At 40.5% G+C, this 19,940-nt stretch overlaps 2 protein-coding genes and 1 long non-coding RNA gene across 4 annotated transcripts in view; 1 reads left to right on the forward strand and 2 right to left on the reverse strand.

Moving 5' to 3' along the window:
* The window catches only part of KITLG (KIT ligand), a 52,765-nt gene extending 42,468 nt beyond the window's left edge, over nt 1-10,297 (reverse strand). Inside the window, exon 1 of one of the 2 annotated variants that reach the window (XM_079303027.1) lies at nt 9,990-10,297. In XM_079303027.1, the coding sequence (XP_079159153.1) occupies nt 9,990-10,004 (15 nt within the window). In that variant the 5' untranslated portion in view covers nt 10,005-10,297. The remainder of the gene's footprint in view (nt 1-9,989) is intronic. The other variant, XM_079303026.1, reaches the window with a different exon arrangement.
* LOC306800726 overlaps nt 1-19,940 on the forward strand; it is a 599,049-nt gene that overhangs the window by 120,165 nt on the left and 458,944 nt on the right. The window lies entirely within an intron of this gene.
* Nucleotides 1-19,940, reverse strand: part of GALNT4 (polypeptide N-acetylgalactosaminyltransferase 4) — a 372,781-nt gene that overhangs the window by 25,246 nt on the left and 327,595 nt on the right. The gene's annotated exons all lie outside the window — the stretch shown is intronic.

The following is a 19,940-nucleotide window of genomic DNA, read 5'->3' on the forward strand; positions in this document are numbered from 1 at the left end:
TGTCTTTACTGTAAAATTAACCCAACTTACAATTTACATCCTGCCCTTAACTTTACATCTTTCCAAACAAACTGCATTTTTAATATCCTGGTGGTTTGTGGGTGGGTTTAGAGGTGGTTTTTTTGGTGGGGTTTTTTGTTTATTTTTGGTTTTTATTGGGATTTGTACAGACTAACAACTACAAACTCCATCAAAGTGTTTCTGGTATTCCAGTGTTTCCCCACAACTCTCCTGTGTGTCCAGGAAGAACAGGCACATTACTATGATATATACCACCATGCAAGTGGTCTCAGCTTACAGTTAAGAGACACAGGATAAATCCCAGCTAATCATCACAGAATTGTTACCAGAGAATTAAACTGTATGTCTTTCACATGATATCTCAATGTTTTTGTCTGAGTTATGCTAACCAGAGAAAACTATAAATATCTAATCTTAAACATGAAGCTCCACTTGTGGCTTTCCTTAAAAAAACTGTGGGGAAAACATTCCAAAAAGAAGCTAAGTCATTCAGCTTACAGTTTGGTATGACAATGGAAATGCACACATAACTGGACAAATAATATCTGAGAAAAAAACCTCCTGAAGTCTGTAAAATTTTGAAAAAATATAAATGCCTATTACATACAGATGCCTATAAAACATATAACTCTTACACCAGTAACACAGTAGCTAAATAACTGATATGAAATATTAGATATTTTTACAGGATCTACAACAATACATCAGAACACAATACACTGAAAACCAGTTATTTTACCTTACTTTTACTGGTGACTTTCACAGGGGTTACTCATTAAAAAAATTGAATTTTAAATTGCATGCAGTGTAATACAGAGCTTTGCATTTGGTCAAAAGTATTCATGTGAATTAAAAGGAATGGCAGCTGTCACTAGTGAAATTATCCTGGTACATGTTCAACAGCATCCTTGTTACAGATGTGCTGATAGAAAAAACTCATACAAATATTGACACAATGTAATAAGATTTCTTGGATTATTTTTGTACCTAGTTCTCAAATGCTTCCTAGGATCATTCTTATTAAACAAGACACATTAATTTGCCTGGCCTATTACGAAATTGCTTTGGCTTCCATAATTAATCTCACAGAAAGCATAACCCACTGTTGAGAAGATTAGTGTAAATCTCCTCAGAGCATATTTTTCAATGTCTACATTCCAGTGACTAGTTATGCATTTTCATAATTGATACAATTTTTAGAAAGTTTACTTGAGTAACGTTTATCAATTTTTACAGGAAAAAAAGAATCTTCCCAGTTTTATAGGAATTGTGCCATTTACTTGGAAATAAATAATGGAGATGTATCCTAAGAAGACAACTCCATCACAGTGAACTAAGCCACAAAGAACATAACTGTTTGACAAAGAGCACTTTGAACAGGTACTAATTCAACAGTAACTGAAATAATGTTCTTGATGCAATGGATTTGTTTCAATTGAAATAAACCAGATTTTAGTAGGCTAAAAGCAGATTAACTTCACATATGTCTCAGGCCATTTGCAAATGTCAACAACATTCTGCTGCAGTGGGAAATAACCAAGAGTACTATAGTACTATAGAGAACCTGACCATTACTGGCCAATGTTTAGTTGATCCCTAAAACCTGCATGTGAGAAGAGATTTTTTATTTTTTTTTTTTTTTAATGCATTAAGGAGAATGAAAACATAGAAATTCACTTCAATTATTTAAAGAACTTATTAGACCAGAATTTTTTTAAAGTAAAATGAGAGCACCAAATTTCTCACTTGGTTAGGTAAAAGAGCTGAGGTACAGGGGAAAGCAATAACAACTACTTCTAAAAATATTTCCTTTGGTCTCAATAAGTATCTGACCATTAAAATTAAAAACAAACCAAACAAACAAGAATTTTCTTAATATATTAAGAAAATTACTGACTTTACAGAGAAAAAAGGTATTGTCACTCCTAGAAATGGCAGACCAGTATTTCAAAGGACTGTAAACATAGCTTGCAAGTGTTGCAAAACAAAAAAACCAAGTTATTCTACGGAACAATGGATATATTCTAATCCTGTCCAAAGAGAGACTTTGTTTCTACAGATGATACAAAATACAGTAACAACAGGTTATTCAGAGGACTAATATTTGAAGTGGGGCTCCAAAGGTAATGAGAAATAAAAATGCCATTAAAATTGTAGAGAACATACACTGAAGATGAAGCTTAAGCTGTAAGGGAACAAACAAGATGCTGACAGACACATCCTCAGCACTGTGGATGCCAGAAGTGCAGAAGTTCTGTTGTCAGAGGTGAGAACACTGACTCAAACACAACAGAAGCCAGGAAAGGTGCACAAAGAAACGAAGATAGTTTTCTGTCTTAAGGGAAGAGGGGGGCAACTTGCAGTCATTTTCAGATGCAGCCTTGAGCTATGGTGATAGGGAAAAAAAAAAAATCCAGAACAAAATGGATGGAGTATTATGAATACCATCTGACTTGAGATTGGAGTAAGTTTTTAAAAATAGCTAGATTTTCACTGATTTTAGTAGACTGAAACACTATTACACTATTAATGGAACAAACACTGAAAAAATATATGTAAACAGTTTGGAACAGACTACAATTATGGACAGAATTTTTAGAGAGTGCATGGCAAATCTAGGGCACATTCTTTGCTAGGGATTATAATACAGAAGATCAAAGCACCTTCAGTGACAGTATTTAAATTTATAGTTTATAAGAAAGGTTTGCATTTCCTAGAAAATAAAGCAATGCCCATCAGAATCTACTAAACTGGTGTCAAATAGAGCACTTGTAGTTTTTGCTGTTAGATAAAAAATGCAATCCACACATTGCTGAACCACAGTGACTTGAAAAAGACACCAATTATGAATACTGGAGATATATTTTTTTTCCTCCTTTTTAAAATAACCACCAAAAAGCTCTGTTTATTCAGGAACGTGTTTTTTAATCCAAACGAAAGAGGGTGCCAAGCAGTGTTATACAAGCTTCCTAAATTCATTTGGCTGACTAATGTTCCTATTCCTGCATGCTTCAAAGTAGAAAAAGAAAAACAAATCTCAGGAAGAACTGACATTCAGATCTGTATCAGTTTAAAGACATAATGCAAAATGTTGTCTGCTTGCTACTTAATGCAAAAGACAAATTTTGCTGAGTTCACTTAATAATGAGCAAATGGAGGGTGGAAATTAGAGGGTTGGAACTTAGGACTTTTTTACAATAGACTATTAGCATGTTTAAATTTCAACCTCTCTTAAATTTCTAAGCACTTTTCATTTAGTGAATTATTTTGCATATATACAGCATATTATTAATTTAAATGTATCATGCCTGACTCCTTAGTGTCTTACTTCAGTTAGACCACAAAAGCCAACACCTTGGTATCATACTCCCATTTTACACAATTATGAAATCTCCATAAATTTTTTGGACCAACATGAAATGGAGGAAGAAACTTTCCTACACACTTTAAACCCTCCACGTTTATAGGCACTGTACAACATTAAACATTATATATTATTTTATATCAGTATTATATACTAATATCTTATTTAAAGTTTAACTATATTATATTAATTTCTCTTAAATAAAAATTTTATATCAGTGTATTACACCACATTTTCAGAATTTGTTGTATATACATCATCAAGTTCATTTTTTTGTCCTTTACAAAAAGAGTTGCTGTTTGCTTTGCACAGAGCTCATTTTGTGTTTTAAACAGAGATAGATTGCCAGGACATGCACAACTTGGTTTTACAGTCTGACTTATACTGCCAGAATAACTTTTTTCCAAAAGTAATTAGAGGTCATGTGTTACTAAACAGACCAAAGAATCCATCCAGCAACGATGTATCATGCTGCAAACATAAAAGGAAGACATACCTTGATCTGCTGCTACGAAGCAAGCACATGCTAATGAGAAAAGTTACAAAACAGTGTAATTCATTTAGGAGGAAAGACATTGGAAGGTTATCAGTACAAGTCATCCTGACTATATCAAGTACAGAGACTCCAGCCATAGCAAATGCAGAATCCAGGTCACACACACACCACATACACTTAACATATCTCTAAAGCTGTATTCAGGATGCTTCTAAAAACTTCTGAAAGTGTATCTAAAGAAGAGGTGACAGAGCAAATTGGACTAAATTTATCCTTGGCTTTAACTGTCAGAGAATTGATGTCCCTGGAGCTGATGGTAGCAGAACAAATGAAAGGCAGAAGGTCTGCTAAATAAGACACTGGATAAGGGTTTATTGTTACTAAGACAAGTTAATGTGATTGAAGCCAGGGACTGGCCAAGCTATAAGAACAGATATGATAGACAGACTGATATTTTGACTCTAAGTTGAAAATGCTTAAATCTTTCTGAATGGAAGTTCAGAAGGTGGCATGATTCACAATCTGTGAATTAGGACTTGTGGTCTGGAATAAAGTCTCCCCCACATTCTTAGCTCATGTGTAAGCCACCCTCAAGACTGAATAAATAAACCTTCAACAGGACAGCTTCAACAAGATAAACTAGATAGTCAGAACCTTCCCACAGATTTAGGATGCTACCCAAGAAAATATGTGAACATGTGTCTCTCTCACCCTAGTGCATATACTCACATAAATTTTTCTAGATTAGCTTTTCAGTCTGCATTGAATCGAGGTTGTTCGCAAACCCAGAGATAATGGCTGCAGACCATCCATGCATCCTTTTGTGACAGCCCAGACTAAACCTATAGACTTTGCAGAGCATCAGTCTAAGCTGAAGAGTGCAGCTCACTGCCTGGCCCAATTCCAATGCTGCCAGGACACAACACCCTTCCCTAACTTCCCAGCTCTGCTGTCCAAACCAGTGAGAAGCCAGTGAAGGTAGAAGAGGACTGAGATATGCAGCTGGACTCCCAGAAATTCTTCACTGGAACATTAACAAATACGTGTGAAAGACTGTTATACAGATGCCAAAACACAGGTGGGAGAAAGGGTGGTTCTTTTGGCTTGGACTAAATGTGATCTAGAGGGTCTTAATTTGATCTTCTCCACTGAGTAAGTTTTGCAGCAAAAGTGAAGAAAAAGAAAAATAAACAAATACTGCAGCCCTGAATGCTTACAAGTGTTCTTTAGCAGCAGTCAAAGTTTAGGGCTGGGAGGTAAGTAAGAGGTGACCTTTCAGATCCTTCCAGGAGCACTGACCACTGTGAAGCAGCAGTCAGCTATTGGCCCTGCAGCAGAGGTGCCTGCACTCAGGCCCAAGGCTGCACCACATGGTCTCACATTTGCTGTTGTTTCAAGTGCTGATGAAATAGCTCAAAGCTAAGGATTTACACTGTGCTCCACAATATGGCTGCAAAACTGTGAGAACCATAAGGGACTTCTTCAGGCAACACGTGCAGTGATATCTTAGACCTGATGCTATTTCCACCTTGCACCCAAAATTAGGTCTGTGCCACACAGCAACAATAATGGCAAAATACATATAAAGCAGAAAATTCCTAATGAGATTTAAAATCATTACTGTATCCATCTACCCTGTATAATTTAAACATGGTTTAAACAGAAACAGCAACCAATCACTCACCCAGTGGTTATTAGATAAGTGTAGGAAATTAGATGACACTTATTTCCTATACTAATATGATCCGATTCATAAATCGGAACTCCTAAACTGGCTTTTATTCAGACATACAGTAGAATTAATATCTTCATTATCATACTGTTAATGACCTCTGATATTATACATGCTACCAACTTTAATAAAATAAAATACTTAACACCATTTTTGTTATCTCATCTTTTCATTCACATGCTAATAGATATCTGATACTATTTACATTTGTCAATAAGTAAAACCATACAGCAAAGAAATCTGCATTTCTTGTGCTCCCTGCAGATAGTTATTTCAGCATCAGTAATATTTACAGAAAGTCAGTTTTGCAGGCTTACATGTGACTGGGTAGGCAATGCAAACATGGGCCAAATAACAAAATTAAAGAGAAGCGCTACCCCTTGTCACTCACCTTAACATTCATCCATCTCCTTTTCCCACAAACACATGGAGAAAAATACAACCAACAACAACAACAAAAAAGTGGTTTTACACTGTTTAAAAGGCTGACTAATCTCAGGTTTGGCACACCAAAGACCAGGGCAAGAACAAGAACTTTCGTTTTCATGTCAGCTCCCACAACACCCAAATGGAATTGCGTAGGGAGATTTTTCTTTCCTTTGCTTCTAATAAATGGGTGTTGTGTTTACATACTGCATACCGAGCATTGCCCATCCAAAGCCAAGGGCTGCATCTTGCCAACTCTTAACTTTCATACAATATGGTGATTACATGAGCCAGCATACCATTAAATCACATAAAAAAACTTGGAGAATGGCACTGTCAGCTTGCAGAACTGTACCTGAAGAACTGACATGCAGTGCTTAAAGGGAAAAACTACATTTCAGTGCAGTGGCAGAACTGGGTCAGGAGAAGACTGAGTTACTGGCCTCACTTTAAACGACAAAGCCAAGTGCCAAATAGTTCACACAGATAAAAACTTGCAGGCGCATAATCAAAGCAGGTGAAGAAAATAAATAAAAAGATCACTAAACACGCTTTATAAAATGCTCCCCACCACTGAATCTTTCAGGTTGTCTTCTGTTTATTCTCCATATGACTCTTTATTCCAGGATGTTCTTTCCAGCTGCAGTACTTGCAGTCTGGCTTCCCTTGAGCAGAGTCAAACCCAGGGGAACAGAGGAGACCTTAGTCCATTGCTTAACACTAATAGCACAGCATCTTTCTGGCTACAGCAAATTCTCTTTTTCTATTTAATGAGCAGCAGATCTATACCTACCATGAGCTCCAAATCTCTTCCAGTGCCTAGTGTTCATTTTTTTGCAGAATAAGCAAGAAAGACTGATGATCAGAAGTCACTATTTCCCCTAAAAGCAGGCTCACACCAAGGTATCATGTATCTGATTTGCATTTCTGATTTAGCCTGCTGATATGAGACTAAAGTGCCAATTTGAGTACTAATTCTTTTTCCAGGTACCAGTCCAAAATAATTTCTAGAGAGGCTTCCACTTTAGTGACACACACGTGCAGATAGGACAACGTCAGATGGTAATTTGACAGCCAACAGTAATGCACATGTTCAGAGGTAGAAAGCTGTGCTGAAATCTAAGATACTTTTAATACTGTGGTTTCTAAGAGGATGTGCATCTAACTCACCACAGGAGATCAAGTGCCTGAACCATGTATCTGTGATACCTTATCAGCCTTCAGAGCTACCCCATAGGTGACCCCTCTTTGCCACTTATTTCTTAGTAACTTAATCCTATTTAGATTGTCTTCAAATCACACAAAGAACATGTTACATGTTACAAAAACATGCTACATGTTTTTTCAAGATCATATCACACTGGCATCATTCACCCTGTTTTATTCAAATTTGTACAAGGCTGTCCAGGAATCAGTGACATTTTATTTGTTGTCACATTAGTATGCAAAAGGACATAAACTCACTTCTGATAATAGTTTTAATTACTAAGTATATAAGTCTACAAATCCTCTCATCCAAGTAATCCTTCAGTAAGATTAATTCATGGAAATAGCCCCATTGAAAAAGGATTTGTATGACTGAACCCTAAATGCTTAATCACTTCTTTAAAGAAATCATGGCTTAAAAAGAAAAATCCAGGTGTGGGTGTGTTTAAAACAGAGGGGGTTATATATCCATCAAACCATAAAGTTTCATAAACGTCACTTCTAGGACTGACACTGTTGGGGAATGTGCTTGTGCAGTTGCTGTGGTCTCTCAGGTTAGGACTGATTTAAATAAACAGACCAACTCGATCACGTTGAGTCTAGTGCTCAGCACGACTCTTCTTTCAGCGCTTTCGTTGTACTGACGTATGACTCAGCTACTCCTTCAGCTGCACTAGTTATATATTATCACCGAGCAATGTTACCTCAAAGATCAAAATCCCTGATTTATTTCAAACACTTTCCAGGCATTGCCAAGTGTTTGCAAGGCTCAGTGAGTGTGTGGTTCTTGCTTTCTGTACTATGTCTACAGCAGAATATTTTAAGAAATATTAACCTCTTTCTTGGTCTTCCAATCTTGTTCTTTTCACTATGACAGTTACTGGTTTAGACAATGACAGAAGTAGCCACAGGAGAGCATATAGATTAAGATTTACTTCAATGTGTCGAGTGCCCCCATGTGCTTAAGTCCTCTTTCTTGTACCCAGTTCACTTGCTCCCTCTCTCTTTGCACAGGGTCTTCACGGTTTTAATGAAAAGTCCTCTTGAAAGTATCTCCTGCTCTGATCCCCTTGAAATGATTAATGGTTTGGTATCCCATTTGTTTGCTACTCTTTAAAATATAGAAAACAACCCTTTGGAGAACTAGGAGTCTGTCAGTGCCTCCAAAAAGCAGGAAGCATAACTGCTTGAAGGCTGACAGATGCTTCACCACCATGACAAGAAGCTGTTCCACAGGCTACAGCTTGTGAGCCCCTGAGTCAAGCCATATGGTCCTGAATGCCAAGAGTGCCTGTCTTTCCCAGTTTACTGGGAGAGAAGGATTGTTCCTGCTTTGCTCTGAATTTGCAAAAATAGTCTGTTCATTTTTTACAAGTTTACAGTTCAAATGTAATAAAATGCTTGACTGCTTCCACTCATAAATCCTCATTCATAAATGCATAAACACAGCACTCAGACTTCAAGAGACCCTTCACAATTAATAATCTGCTCAGCACAGTTAAGTAATGGTTTATACAGGGTCTGAAACATCTTTGTTCAAGGCACCTATAGTAATTTAATATGAATAACAGCAATGGATATACATTGCTAAAATTCAGAGCCGATAATTTAAGATAAAACCCCAGTGTACTTCAGCATCAAAAAAATTAAATCTCCAGGTTTTAAGTTCTTAAGCATGGGTATATTCTCCAGCACTTTGGCCAGGTGAAATTCAAATATTTTAGAAAGTGAGTATTTCTAATTCCTTTCATGTCTTGAAAAATTATTTAACTACTCAAAATACTTTGGTAAGGTCTTTTAATTTTTTTAAAGTATGTTTTATGTCTTCTCCAGTGACTGTATTCTGACGAGTCTTCACCAGTGTGTAGGTGACCCAAAAATCGCCAAGAAACTGACGAATGCAAAAAAGTATCTCGCTTCTAACCCAGAAACGTAGGAGGAGGGAAAAGCCCCCAGCGCAGAGGCAGCGGTGTGCGTGTCCATGCATTGTTCCCTCCCGGAGCAGTCCTGGCTCTCGCTGGGGTCTGCCAGGAGAGAGGGAATCGGCACCTTGCGAAGTCCAGCCTTAAACTTTCTCCCGTTAGAGTTTCCTTGAGCCGCTTCTTGTTACAATTTTCCACTCGTGCCTGTCCCTCGCTTCCTTCTAGAAAACGCACGGCATAGTGACCGCAATCCCTACAGAACCTGCAGAAATAATGGCAGGGGCCCCCGCAGCGGCAATTCCCGGCGGGATGCGGAAGGACGAAGGGCGAAACGCCGGGGTTCCCACAGCACCCGCCCGGCGCCGCACGCTGGAGCGGCGTGCGGGGAGACAGCGGGAGCCGCAGCCACTGCGCCGCTGCCCCGATTATTTCATGTTCTCAATATCAGGGTAACACAGACAACTGATTTACTATGGCAATTTTCTCCAGTGCCTTCCGAGATCTCCAAGGCTCGACCGCCGGTCCGGCCGCTTGCTGCAACTTTTCCACGGGCTGCGGAAGGACGAGGGCAAGACCGGGCGGTGGTCTTTTCCTCCCCTTCACCTCTCTCCCCCAGCCCATTCCCCGCGGCACTGGCTCCCACCCCCGGCGGGTGCCCCCCGCCCCTCGGACAGCCCGGGAGCCGCGGACACGCGCTCCTCGCCCGGCGGCTGCCCCGGCCCGGCCCCGCTCCGCCCGGCCCCGGCCCCGCTCCGCCGGCAGCGCGGAGCAGCCCCGCCCGCGGGCAGGTGGGTGCCCCCGCCGCCGCCCGGCCGCACTCACTTGTGCCTTCTTCATAAGGAACGGCAGCGCTGCAGTCCAGCCCAGCCGGCCGTGTGCAAACTCCCTTCAGCGGAACTGTAGCTCCAGCATAATGCAGCAGCCGATAGTCCACGCATTGGGGTTGCCCACGGCGAGCCCCGCGCTGCCTCCGCCCGTCCCGCCGCCGCTCCGCGCCCCGCTGCGCCCCCTCCCCACGGCCTGAGCGTCCGCGCTCTCTGAAGCCACCGCCGGCCCCCGGCCAGGTCTTTTATATCTCCGATCTGCCTCCAGCAGCGGCGGCGGCGGCAGCCCAGGCAGGACACGCCTTTCCCCTCCCTCCCGCCCTCCCGGAGGACCGGGAGCCCAGGCAGACCCTGCGGGGCGGGGGAAACCCGAGTTAACTCGGGGCAAGTTGGAGGCAGGAACAAGCCGAGCCTGCCCCTCGCCAGCGCCGGAGGGGAGCGGGGATGGGCAGACAGAGGGTGTGGGCAGGCGGGGCGGGGGGCGCCGGGTGCCGGCCCGGGGGCTGAGCGCGCAGGGCTCCTCCCGCCGGTGCCGGGGCTGCGGAGTGCCCGGGACGCGCGATCCCGGCCGGGCACGGGCAGCGGGGCGGGGGTCTCCGGCCCAGCCCGGGTGGGCTCTGCAGCGATCGGGGAAGCCGCGCTCCGCCGCGGCATTTGAGGTCAGGCAGGATGCGGGCGCCGCGCCAAGCCCTTGGGTTGGGTCCCGCACCCACGCTGGTGCAAAGGGCGATGCCCCCCGGCTGAACCCGCCGCCGGACGCCGCCCCGGCCCGCGGCAGGCAGGCAGGCAGCGGGCTCGGGGCTGGCGCGGCTCCCGGCCGGTGCCCGCTGCCCCCGGCGCTGCAGCGGCGCGCACAGCCGGGCTGGCAGCCCGGGTGTGCCATTGCCATTCCAGCGCTGCTTTCCCATACTCGGCCAATGCAAGTCAAGCGCTGGGATAAGCATTTCAGCCGGAGCTAAGAAACTCCTTTTACCTACTCCAGACACAGAAAAATTGTTGAGCAGTGCCTCCTAATGCTTTGGCAAAGGTGATCCTGCAGGTCTTTTCACATACTATTACAATTTGCATCCCGTGTAAATAATGCATTAGTGTTGGGTGGGGGAAAGCGACTTGACTTACTTGGAATCTTCTGGCCAATCCAGCAATAGCCACAGAATTTGAGTCCTCTTTAGAGAAGGCAGCTCCCAAGGTTAATATGGATTAAATTTTGGGTGTGAATTAAATGGAATGTAGAGCAGTTTATGGAACTAGTAGCTCCTGAAACAGCCATAGTAGGTCAAAAATTTAAAGAACAATAAAACAAGGGAAGAATAGTCTGCCCCTGTCAATGGTCATGTCCTAAAGGAAATTAGGCATGCTCAGAGTGTACAGCAAGAGATTTAATTAGAAAAGTCTGTCTAATTTTCTCCTAGAATTAATGATAAGTTTTTTAATAACTAGATGCCAAAGAGTTGTTCAGGTACAGAAAGGTTTTGAACTCATCCCCAACTTTGCTATATATTTGGAGTTCATCAGATAAACATCTAATACCATTTTGCAGATAAACATCTAATAACATTTTTCCTCTGCATCCAATCTAGAAAAATAGGTCAATAATTTTCATTTACAGCATGACAGTACTGAAGGATTCATTCCTTTTTTTTTTTTAATTTTGGTTTTTGTTTGTTTGTTTGTTTGTTTGTTGTTTTTTTACAGTAATGGTCTCCTCTAAAGCAATAGACAAGAAGTGAAAGGGAGGCAGCCTGTAACAACAAAAGAATTCAAGGATCTCATTCACTGAAGGACGATTTGTGAATCATCTAGCAGTGATCAACCAATGCTGTCTACACATTTAGCAAACAGGACCAGGAACTTAAAATGTTATGGCTTATTTCCTCCTTAGAACAGAAGACCAGTTTAGCCTCCTGGGGAAAAGGCCTGGAAAGTGTGAAAGAGCAGTCTGTCACAGCACTTACCTATCTTGTGGAGGACACTTCTGGTCCTTTTCCGTGTTGAACTCTACCACAGTTCACCATTAGTCATGACAGGACAACTTTAGTGGAAGCCCTATATCCAGTTACCTTACTGATAGTTGTGCAGAGAGGATAGCAGCACTCTAGGGCATAATTTTCTTTACCACCTTGGCATCATGCAACTTTTCGCTCCCTCTTCAATTCGACTTCTTGACCCTGCCCTTGTGTTTAACATGCAGCTATAGTGGAGTAGTGTCCTTTTCATCTCATCCTTTTGTGTTGGCAATTTTCTAGTGTATTACTGCTGACACTGTCCTCAGTTTGGTTTGGGAAGACTTTTCTATGAAATTCAGTATTTAATATTTTAAACTCATTAATATCTTATGTCTGTATCCCATAAGAAAGCATGTTTTTATTAGTCTTGCCCATTTCCAACATAGTACCAGCTTCTGATTTCCCAGGGGAGAACTGATTGGCCATGAACCGTTAGTGCGTTGACTGGTAGCTTTCCAAAGCACAACTGCAAACCACATTCAGTCTTCTTTCTATGGCCTACCTTATTTGCATTTCTAAATGCTTGGGGGTGTGTGCACTGGCCCTGTCATAGTTTTGTGGAAACCTGTTCCTTCACAGGGAAGGTATGAAAAACAGTGTTAGTTATTCCAGCTCTTCATAGGATTTAGCTCCACCCATTCAGTAGGGTTGTCCTCACCAGGGATACTGTTCAGCCTGTATGGAAATACCAGCAACTGAAAATTAAGCCTTTCCAGTCTAACGTGAATAGAAAAGCCTTACCATCTTTACCAGCTGAGAAATGGTTGTTAAATGGCTCTTAAATGTTTTAGTTGTTTTGTTTGTTTTTTGTTGTTGTGGGTTTTTTTGGTTTTTTTGGGGTTTTTTTTGGGGGGGGTTGTTTTTTGTTTTTTTTTTTGTTCTGGAATTTTATGGAATATCTGCTGTGCTTTCCATAGCTTCAGCTGTGAGAAAAATATCTGCACTTAGTCTGTTGCTAGCTCGGCTGCTGGCTGAAACAGCTGGAATTTGGGAATATACAGGATCATATCCAGCCCCAGCCTCTGAGATTGCTGGATTAAAAAGTGTTCTGTGTCAACTTGGAAAATTGAAAAAAATTCTCCTATGAAACCATGTAAGCTATGGAGGCAAGCACCAGTGTGTGCGCATTAGAAAGATAACACACTAATCCCGTCTAATCGGTTACAGGCTGAGCATGTGGGGGCTTTGCTGGCACAGAGACCTGGCATGCAGCATCAGCTCAGTTAAATCCCCTCTCACCAGTCTTTTTAAAGGACATAGAGTACTAAGTACACATTCCTAACCTACTTCAGACACACAGAATTGAAAAAATTATATTTAAAATTGAGGTATGTACAGCCAAAAAACTCAAAAGATGGCCTTAAACGTCTTTAGGTTTTATTTACAGAAGTGCATGATTGTAGAGGAATGATTTTCTACAGAAAAGACAAACCTTGCAAGCTTGCAAGATTTACAGAAAATTGCATTAATTACTTTGACATTGAGGAAGTGCATTGGAATAACTATTGCCTTAAGAGGTCTTTATCTTTGATACAACAAACTGTTCTAGGCGTTATTCTAAGATTGTGAACTTATGCATTCTAATTTCAGAGCACAACCACAACCAATATTTAACATTCTATTAAAGCACATATTTTGAATTTTTAATTGAGCCTTATGCTCAACAGTTACCAAAGGGACTGTTAGTTTCTTCTAAGCATCATACATCTTTTGTGCTGCATACTAGTAACAGTGGGATCTTCTGCAGCTATTCAATATCACTGGTCAGTGAATAAACAAATGACTCAATCAGTACTTACACCACCACTACAGAGCCACTTCTTATTTCATTGTGCACCATAAGAGCACAGGATTCAGGTGTATTTTTTTCAATCACATGACCTGCCTCTAAAAATTGATTTGCAAGAAGCGGTTTCCATGGAACAGGTTCTTCATAATATGTTAATACAGACTCGGATTTTAAGGATAATGAAGTTGTTATATGGTAAAATCATACTTCATTTGGCAGAGTAATTGGCAGACCAGCTGTGAGGACTTAAAGAGCACAGTTGCCTGTCTCAAACACTGTTAGGGTCACGAAAGGACTTTGTCCTGTCTTCCTTGAGAAAAGCACAGAATGAAGCAACAGGATGGCAATAACTCCAGGCCTGGTGGCGGGGAGATCCTGGTTAATGCATCCAGACAAAAATTCCCAATGTGGCAAACTGTGTTAAAGAGGCAGCTGCTCATACACACATCACTGGCCAAACAAAGGTCACCCCAAGTTATGGGACAAATAGCATCTGTGACCACCAACAACCACTGAAGCTCCCTTGAATATGCCTCCATGGATGCTTGGAATTTAGACTGTAAATTAAGCCACCACAGGGAACTTGAGATAAGAAAAAGATGGTTTTATCTCAGACCTAGGGGGTGGTTTAAAGGCTGGGGGAGAAGAATCTATCACTGATAAAGGCGTAAAGAATGCAGAACTTACAGACCACAAGGAAAGCCAACTCAGCAGCTCTGCTGAAATCAGCTCAGACTGGGTAAAAGTTAATTTTGGCAGGGGGAGGTAACGATCACTGACTCACAACCCATTGGCCCACTGGCTCAGAAAAATGACTGAGCATGGGACTAAATAACTTTAGAAGTGAGGGAATAATTTAACCAACAGAATAGGAGAACTTTGTAACCGATGAGTCCTTTGCTTGTTAAATCATATAAATAGTGAAGTTTTGAATAACCTCAGACGCCCCTCCACAGAGAAGCCAGGGTAAAGAAGGACAAACAGAAACACTTGTTGGATCCATAAGTGGTGTCTATCTTCTGCTTGAATTGTCTCTCTCCCCTCCCACCCCATGCCACTTTTCTCTTTCTTTCTATCTCTCTAATTTGCATTCATTGATAAGTAAAATCTGTGGTAATGACTTTGGCATATGTTCTCATTTGTACCTCAATTCAGGCAGGAGCATCTCTCACTGATCAGATCTTGACATCAGCTGGGGCAAAATGCAGTATTGTGGATGAACAGAGATATCTCCAAAGGAAAAAAATTGGATTCTAATTCAATTATTTATTGAAATGACAGAATGAGTAGCTTAGTATCTCATTATGCTGCTTCTCCAAGACCTATTTTAATGGAAAAAGAAGCAAGTGGTACATCATAGGAGTGGAGCCAGCAAGCTTCAAACTTAGAAATCAGTACAAGAAGTGCTAGTTAAGGAGCCTGGAGTTACATGATCATGTGAGAGATTTATTTGCCCAGAAGCAGATATGGAGACAAGCAGATAGAAAAAGCTAGTGTAGTCTTTTTGTTGTCAGTAGAAGGAAGGTGGGCTTTGTTTATTTGATCCTGAAACACTGATGGAGTGGAGGAATGATGGATTTTTATTGCAAGTTTAAAAGTGCTTTTGTCTATTGGTGTCTTTACTGGTTTACTTTCCAATAAAATGACAGTTTAATTAACATGCAAAGGATACTCTGTTTTACTAAGGGAATTTTTTGGCAAGGAAGACAAGACCAAAATAGGAAATTGCACTGATGTTGTTAAAACTCAATCAGAGCCTGTAAAAATACAGTTGTAGTTGCTAAAAAGTAACCATTACCTGACTTACACGAAATCTTATTTCTACTATTCCTTCCGTAGGCCACAGTTTTAGCCTCTGAAGATTTCACTGGTATGGGTGACTTCTCATCTAGGAAGAAATGGTACTTGGAGAACAAAACCTGGGAGAAGCTGGTGCTGCTGAAGTTTTGTGATCCTTGGCAATCCCTTTTTGGCTTCTGGTGACTCTCATGATGTTCACAGACGTTAGTAGAAATGTGAAGCTTCTTGAAACTCTTGTAAAATTTTGCAGCTACTAAAGTTCCAAGAAGATCAGAGGACAGCAGCATTTCAAAGATTTTTTTTTTTGGTCTTAACTCTCAGACTCTTCTTCACATGTGTTCCAGGAGGGGTCTGAATCTGGGATTGCACTAGAAAACACTTTTCTTTTGAAGCATTACTAATATGTGTGCTCTTGAAAGATCAGGGAGACTCTGGTGGCATGCCTCTGTTTCCTTCTAAGGAGGGGGAGGTTGCAGGGATAAATGGTGCCCATCCAACTCTTGGCATTCAAAAAGAGACTGAAGTATACCTGGGGATGGACAGATTGGCTGTTTTCCAAGCCTTCAGGTTGGGTACACTGTGCTATGGTAGTTGCTAGTGGTTATGTTCAAAAGTGTTCAGCATGGCTCAGTTTACCAGAGTACAGTCAACACCTTTTTTATTTTTCTGAAATGGTGGAGTACCCAACCCACAAGGATTATTTGCTCTTCCTTGCAGAGTTTTTTGCAGAGTTAACTTGCAGTGTTGGGTTTGGTTGGAGTGCTGGAGAGCAGGGCTCAGATCTCTGATCAGCAGATGCAGTTCTTAGCCCTAACTCTGAAGAATATTCTCTTGCTGAAGTTTACCAGCCATCTGCTGTGGGATCTCCCCAGAGATGTTGAATGAAAAAAGAGCAGTTATTGTATTCTACAGACAGCAATTTCTTCAGAGTGCTGTGCTTAATATTACTACAGCTCATGCTTCCAAGGAGCACATACAAGGAGGGTGTAAAACACGCTGCCTACAGCGTGTTTGCAAGGACTTATAGTTACTGTATTAAATAATCATTATTTCCCCAACATTCACGTGATTTTTCACTTTCATGAAATTTTGCTCATTTTCCAATTCAGGAGAAAAAGAAGATAATTATGCACTACAATCACCAAGCCAGGCAACATTGGAGGCAGGCAGGTTCAAGCTCATACATCCCCTTGAACAACTACAGTGTAACTAGATGTTCATTACAGCACAGGTCAACCACTGCTTATTATATCTAAAATTCATGCTTTCTGCTCTCATGAGATCATGCCTTATGCATTAATTATGGCTATACAAGATCCAAAAAAGTGTTACTTTTCTTGTACAATTATTTTTCCAAAGGAAATGACAGTTTATAATTTGTACCATAATTAAGTTATGGCTATATTCACATTTTGATTCTGGTAATTTGGAAATGATAAATGCATGAGAAGTAAATATCTCTGTTCCTAGATTTGATGCCTACATCTCTTGATTTGCATTAGTCTGTGTCATCCTAGTCACAGTAATTACAACCCTAGGGAGTTTCACAATAAAATGTGTTCATTTGGAAACAAAATGCTGTGTAAGTGGTATTGGATACAAATATTCACTGTTCACAGGGAAAAGTGAGACTTTCCTCTTCAGTGAAAAATTGGCATCTTTTTTTTAATAAAATGCATTTAGTCTGGAAGGAAGGGAGAATCACAGTATCAGGAACAGTGACTTCACAGCCATAATATATAGTCCCTTTTCTCTTTATTTTATAAAGTCTGGTTGTGTTAGGACTGTAGCAAGCATTAAAACATAGGAGTAGAAGGACTACCTAGGCTGAGTTTCATGCCATCAAGAAGAACTGCATCATTCACTCCTTGGTTTGCAGGTTTATCCATTTCCAGCAAAAAATCAGTTAACCTTCTTGCTCTTGCTTTTCTATGGGAATGTTGCTTTAGAATTTGACTCACCTCGTGGTTGGAAACCATCTTTTAATTTGAAGCCTAATATATTAATTGTTAATTTATACCTGTTTGTTCTTGGGTTAAATTATGCTTTACCGTAAATAGCTTTTTCCTTTCCCTAGTGCTTTTTGATCCTCCTGCTCAGCCTACTGACAATATGTACACTAATAAATGAAACAGAGATCAAGCATGAGCTCAAGTACTGGCATGCAGTGGTCTCTGCAGTTCAACTTTTAGCACTCATTTTGGCATGGGTTTAGTCCAGCCAGCATTGTGATCTCCAGGCCTGAGCTCAGAGGAAGAATACAAGCCAGGGCCTGTTTCTGAAAAGAGAGTTTTCTGTGTGGATGAAAACCATCCTCTTCCACTTACCCTGGGGCCAGAGAATGTGTCCAGGCCTAAAGCTGTGGTTTGGACTTTCTCTTCTAGTGCACACACTATAAATAGTATTTGCAAGTTATACCGAGAAAAAAGATGTTCAGGAAATACCCAACCACAGCACCTGTGCTGTAAAAGCCAACCTCAATTCTGGAATTTCCTCTGTTTCGAGGTTTGGAAATTCAATCAAAGCATTCTATTAGCAAGAACAAAGGGAAGAATGCAGAAATGACCTTATGCTAAAGTATTCTCTTGCCCCCAAAATCCTCTGCTCTTGGAGCTCACTAAAGGAATGAGATCTTGCTGTACCAACAAGATTTTATGGTGAACTGAGAAACTGTCATCATCCTGTATTACTCCAAGGAAAGACTGGGCTAAAGCTTCTAAGCTGCTGAAGAAGGGAGGGTGGGGAGACCAGTCAGTGGATCCACACCCTTTGCAGGACAAAAAGAGAGGAAAGGTAGATGAAAGTTAATGATTTTTTTCCATTTACAAGGAGTCAGTCTCACTCAGGTGTTTTCAGTGCTGCTCTAGAGAGGCATCCTATTCAAAATAGGGTTCCTTGTAAGAATGATGAGAAATGTTTGAAAATATTTTTTTGTGCAATAGTTTAAATCCCAAACTGATGGTTCAGCTTACAGCATAAGGAAATATAGAAATAAACTATTTTAGTTTAATTTTTGTTTTCATTTAGATGGCAGTACTAATCCTTGCAAAGCCCTGAGATCTGACAGGATACATCATAAAGAAATGTGAAGATTACATTTTTCTCCCACCTTTCAGGTTTGGAAATAATGCAAAATGTAGAACTGTGAATACATGAATTAGCCTAAATCATTCCTCAGATGGATTTCATGTGGGGTTAACCACCATGTTTCATAAAAAAGTGTCACCTGTATGTTGAAAGGATGATTTCTTTTCCTGTTCATCTTTCTTAAGATTTTGTGTAAGAGTGGTAATTCTCATTTAATACATTCAGTCTGTGAAATGTATTCATTTAATAAGTAATTCACTAATTTTTAAAAATGGTTTAAAAAAGGAAATGTAGTTCAGTCTGTTTTCACTTATGAAATAACATGAATTCAAAGAAATATTGCAATAAGGACAGAATCATGTCACAACTCTTTCCCCAGAGTTTACAGCTCTGGACAACTGTGTTAAATGACTTTCACTTTCTTTCTTTTTCTCAACATTATGCAATGCTCTCTGACAGTCATCACTCTCAGCCATTTTCAGAAAGTAGTTTTCCATATTTTCTTCTATAGTCCTAGGTGTACTAAAGGGTTATTTTAGATAGCATTAAGAAAGCATGAGTGAAAAAGAGAGGAAATACAATGCAAATATTTTTGTTATCCAGTTCATTTTAATCTTAAAATTTTCTGAAGTTATTCTTCAATTATTGTATTAGTATCAATTTCACAAGCTGACAATTTATCTTGTAAAATATAAACACCTTTCTATTTTAATCCAACTGCCTTTCCATATCATTTAGTTACCTTGTGTTCTTCAACTATTGTAGAATTTGCAGAATTGCACTTGTACTTTTGGTGCTTCATTGTTTGTGACACATTTAACACATATCTGTTTATACTTTCTCTAGACTAATAGTGTAACATTTTAGTGCCTTTTTACAGGAAAATCAAACCATGGCTTAGATAAATTCAATTTTCTACCTTTTATCATAGCTTACCCTCTTAAAAAGAGGCTGAATGAAGGCATGCTTCTTCTGTCAGACAGGAAAGGAGGTTATGTAGTTATGCAGACAGCATACTTCAGGCTGGTACTGGAAATGATGTGGTTAAATCTGATGGGAGCCAGCAGCTAAAAATTGCCATCAACAAATTCTGCTGCTCCTAATGTCAGTCTTTCCTCAGGAGCTTTGGCCTTCTGTGCTTGAATGGCCTTTCCTCCTCCCTCTCAGACTTATCCCTGCTTCTCTGTACATCCATTTGTATAGGAGAAGGAGTGTATCCTTGCCAACTTCTTGCCTCCAGCCCTGGCACTGAAGTTGGTTGCTGTTC

The sequence above is a fragment of the Erithacus rubecula genome (genome assembly GCF_903797595.1).
Source record: "Erithacus rubecula genome assembly, chromosome: 4".
In the NCBI taxonomy this organism is placed as follows: Eukaryota; Metazoa; Chordata; class Aves; order Passeriformes; family Muscicapidae; genus Erithacus; species Erithacus rubecula.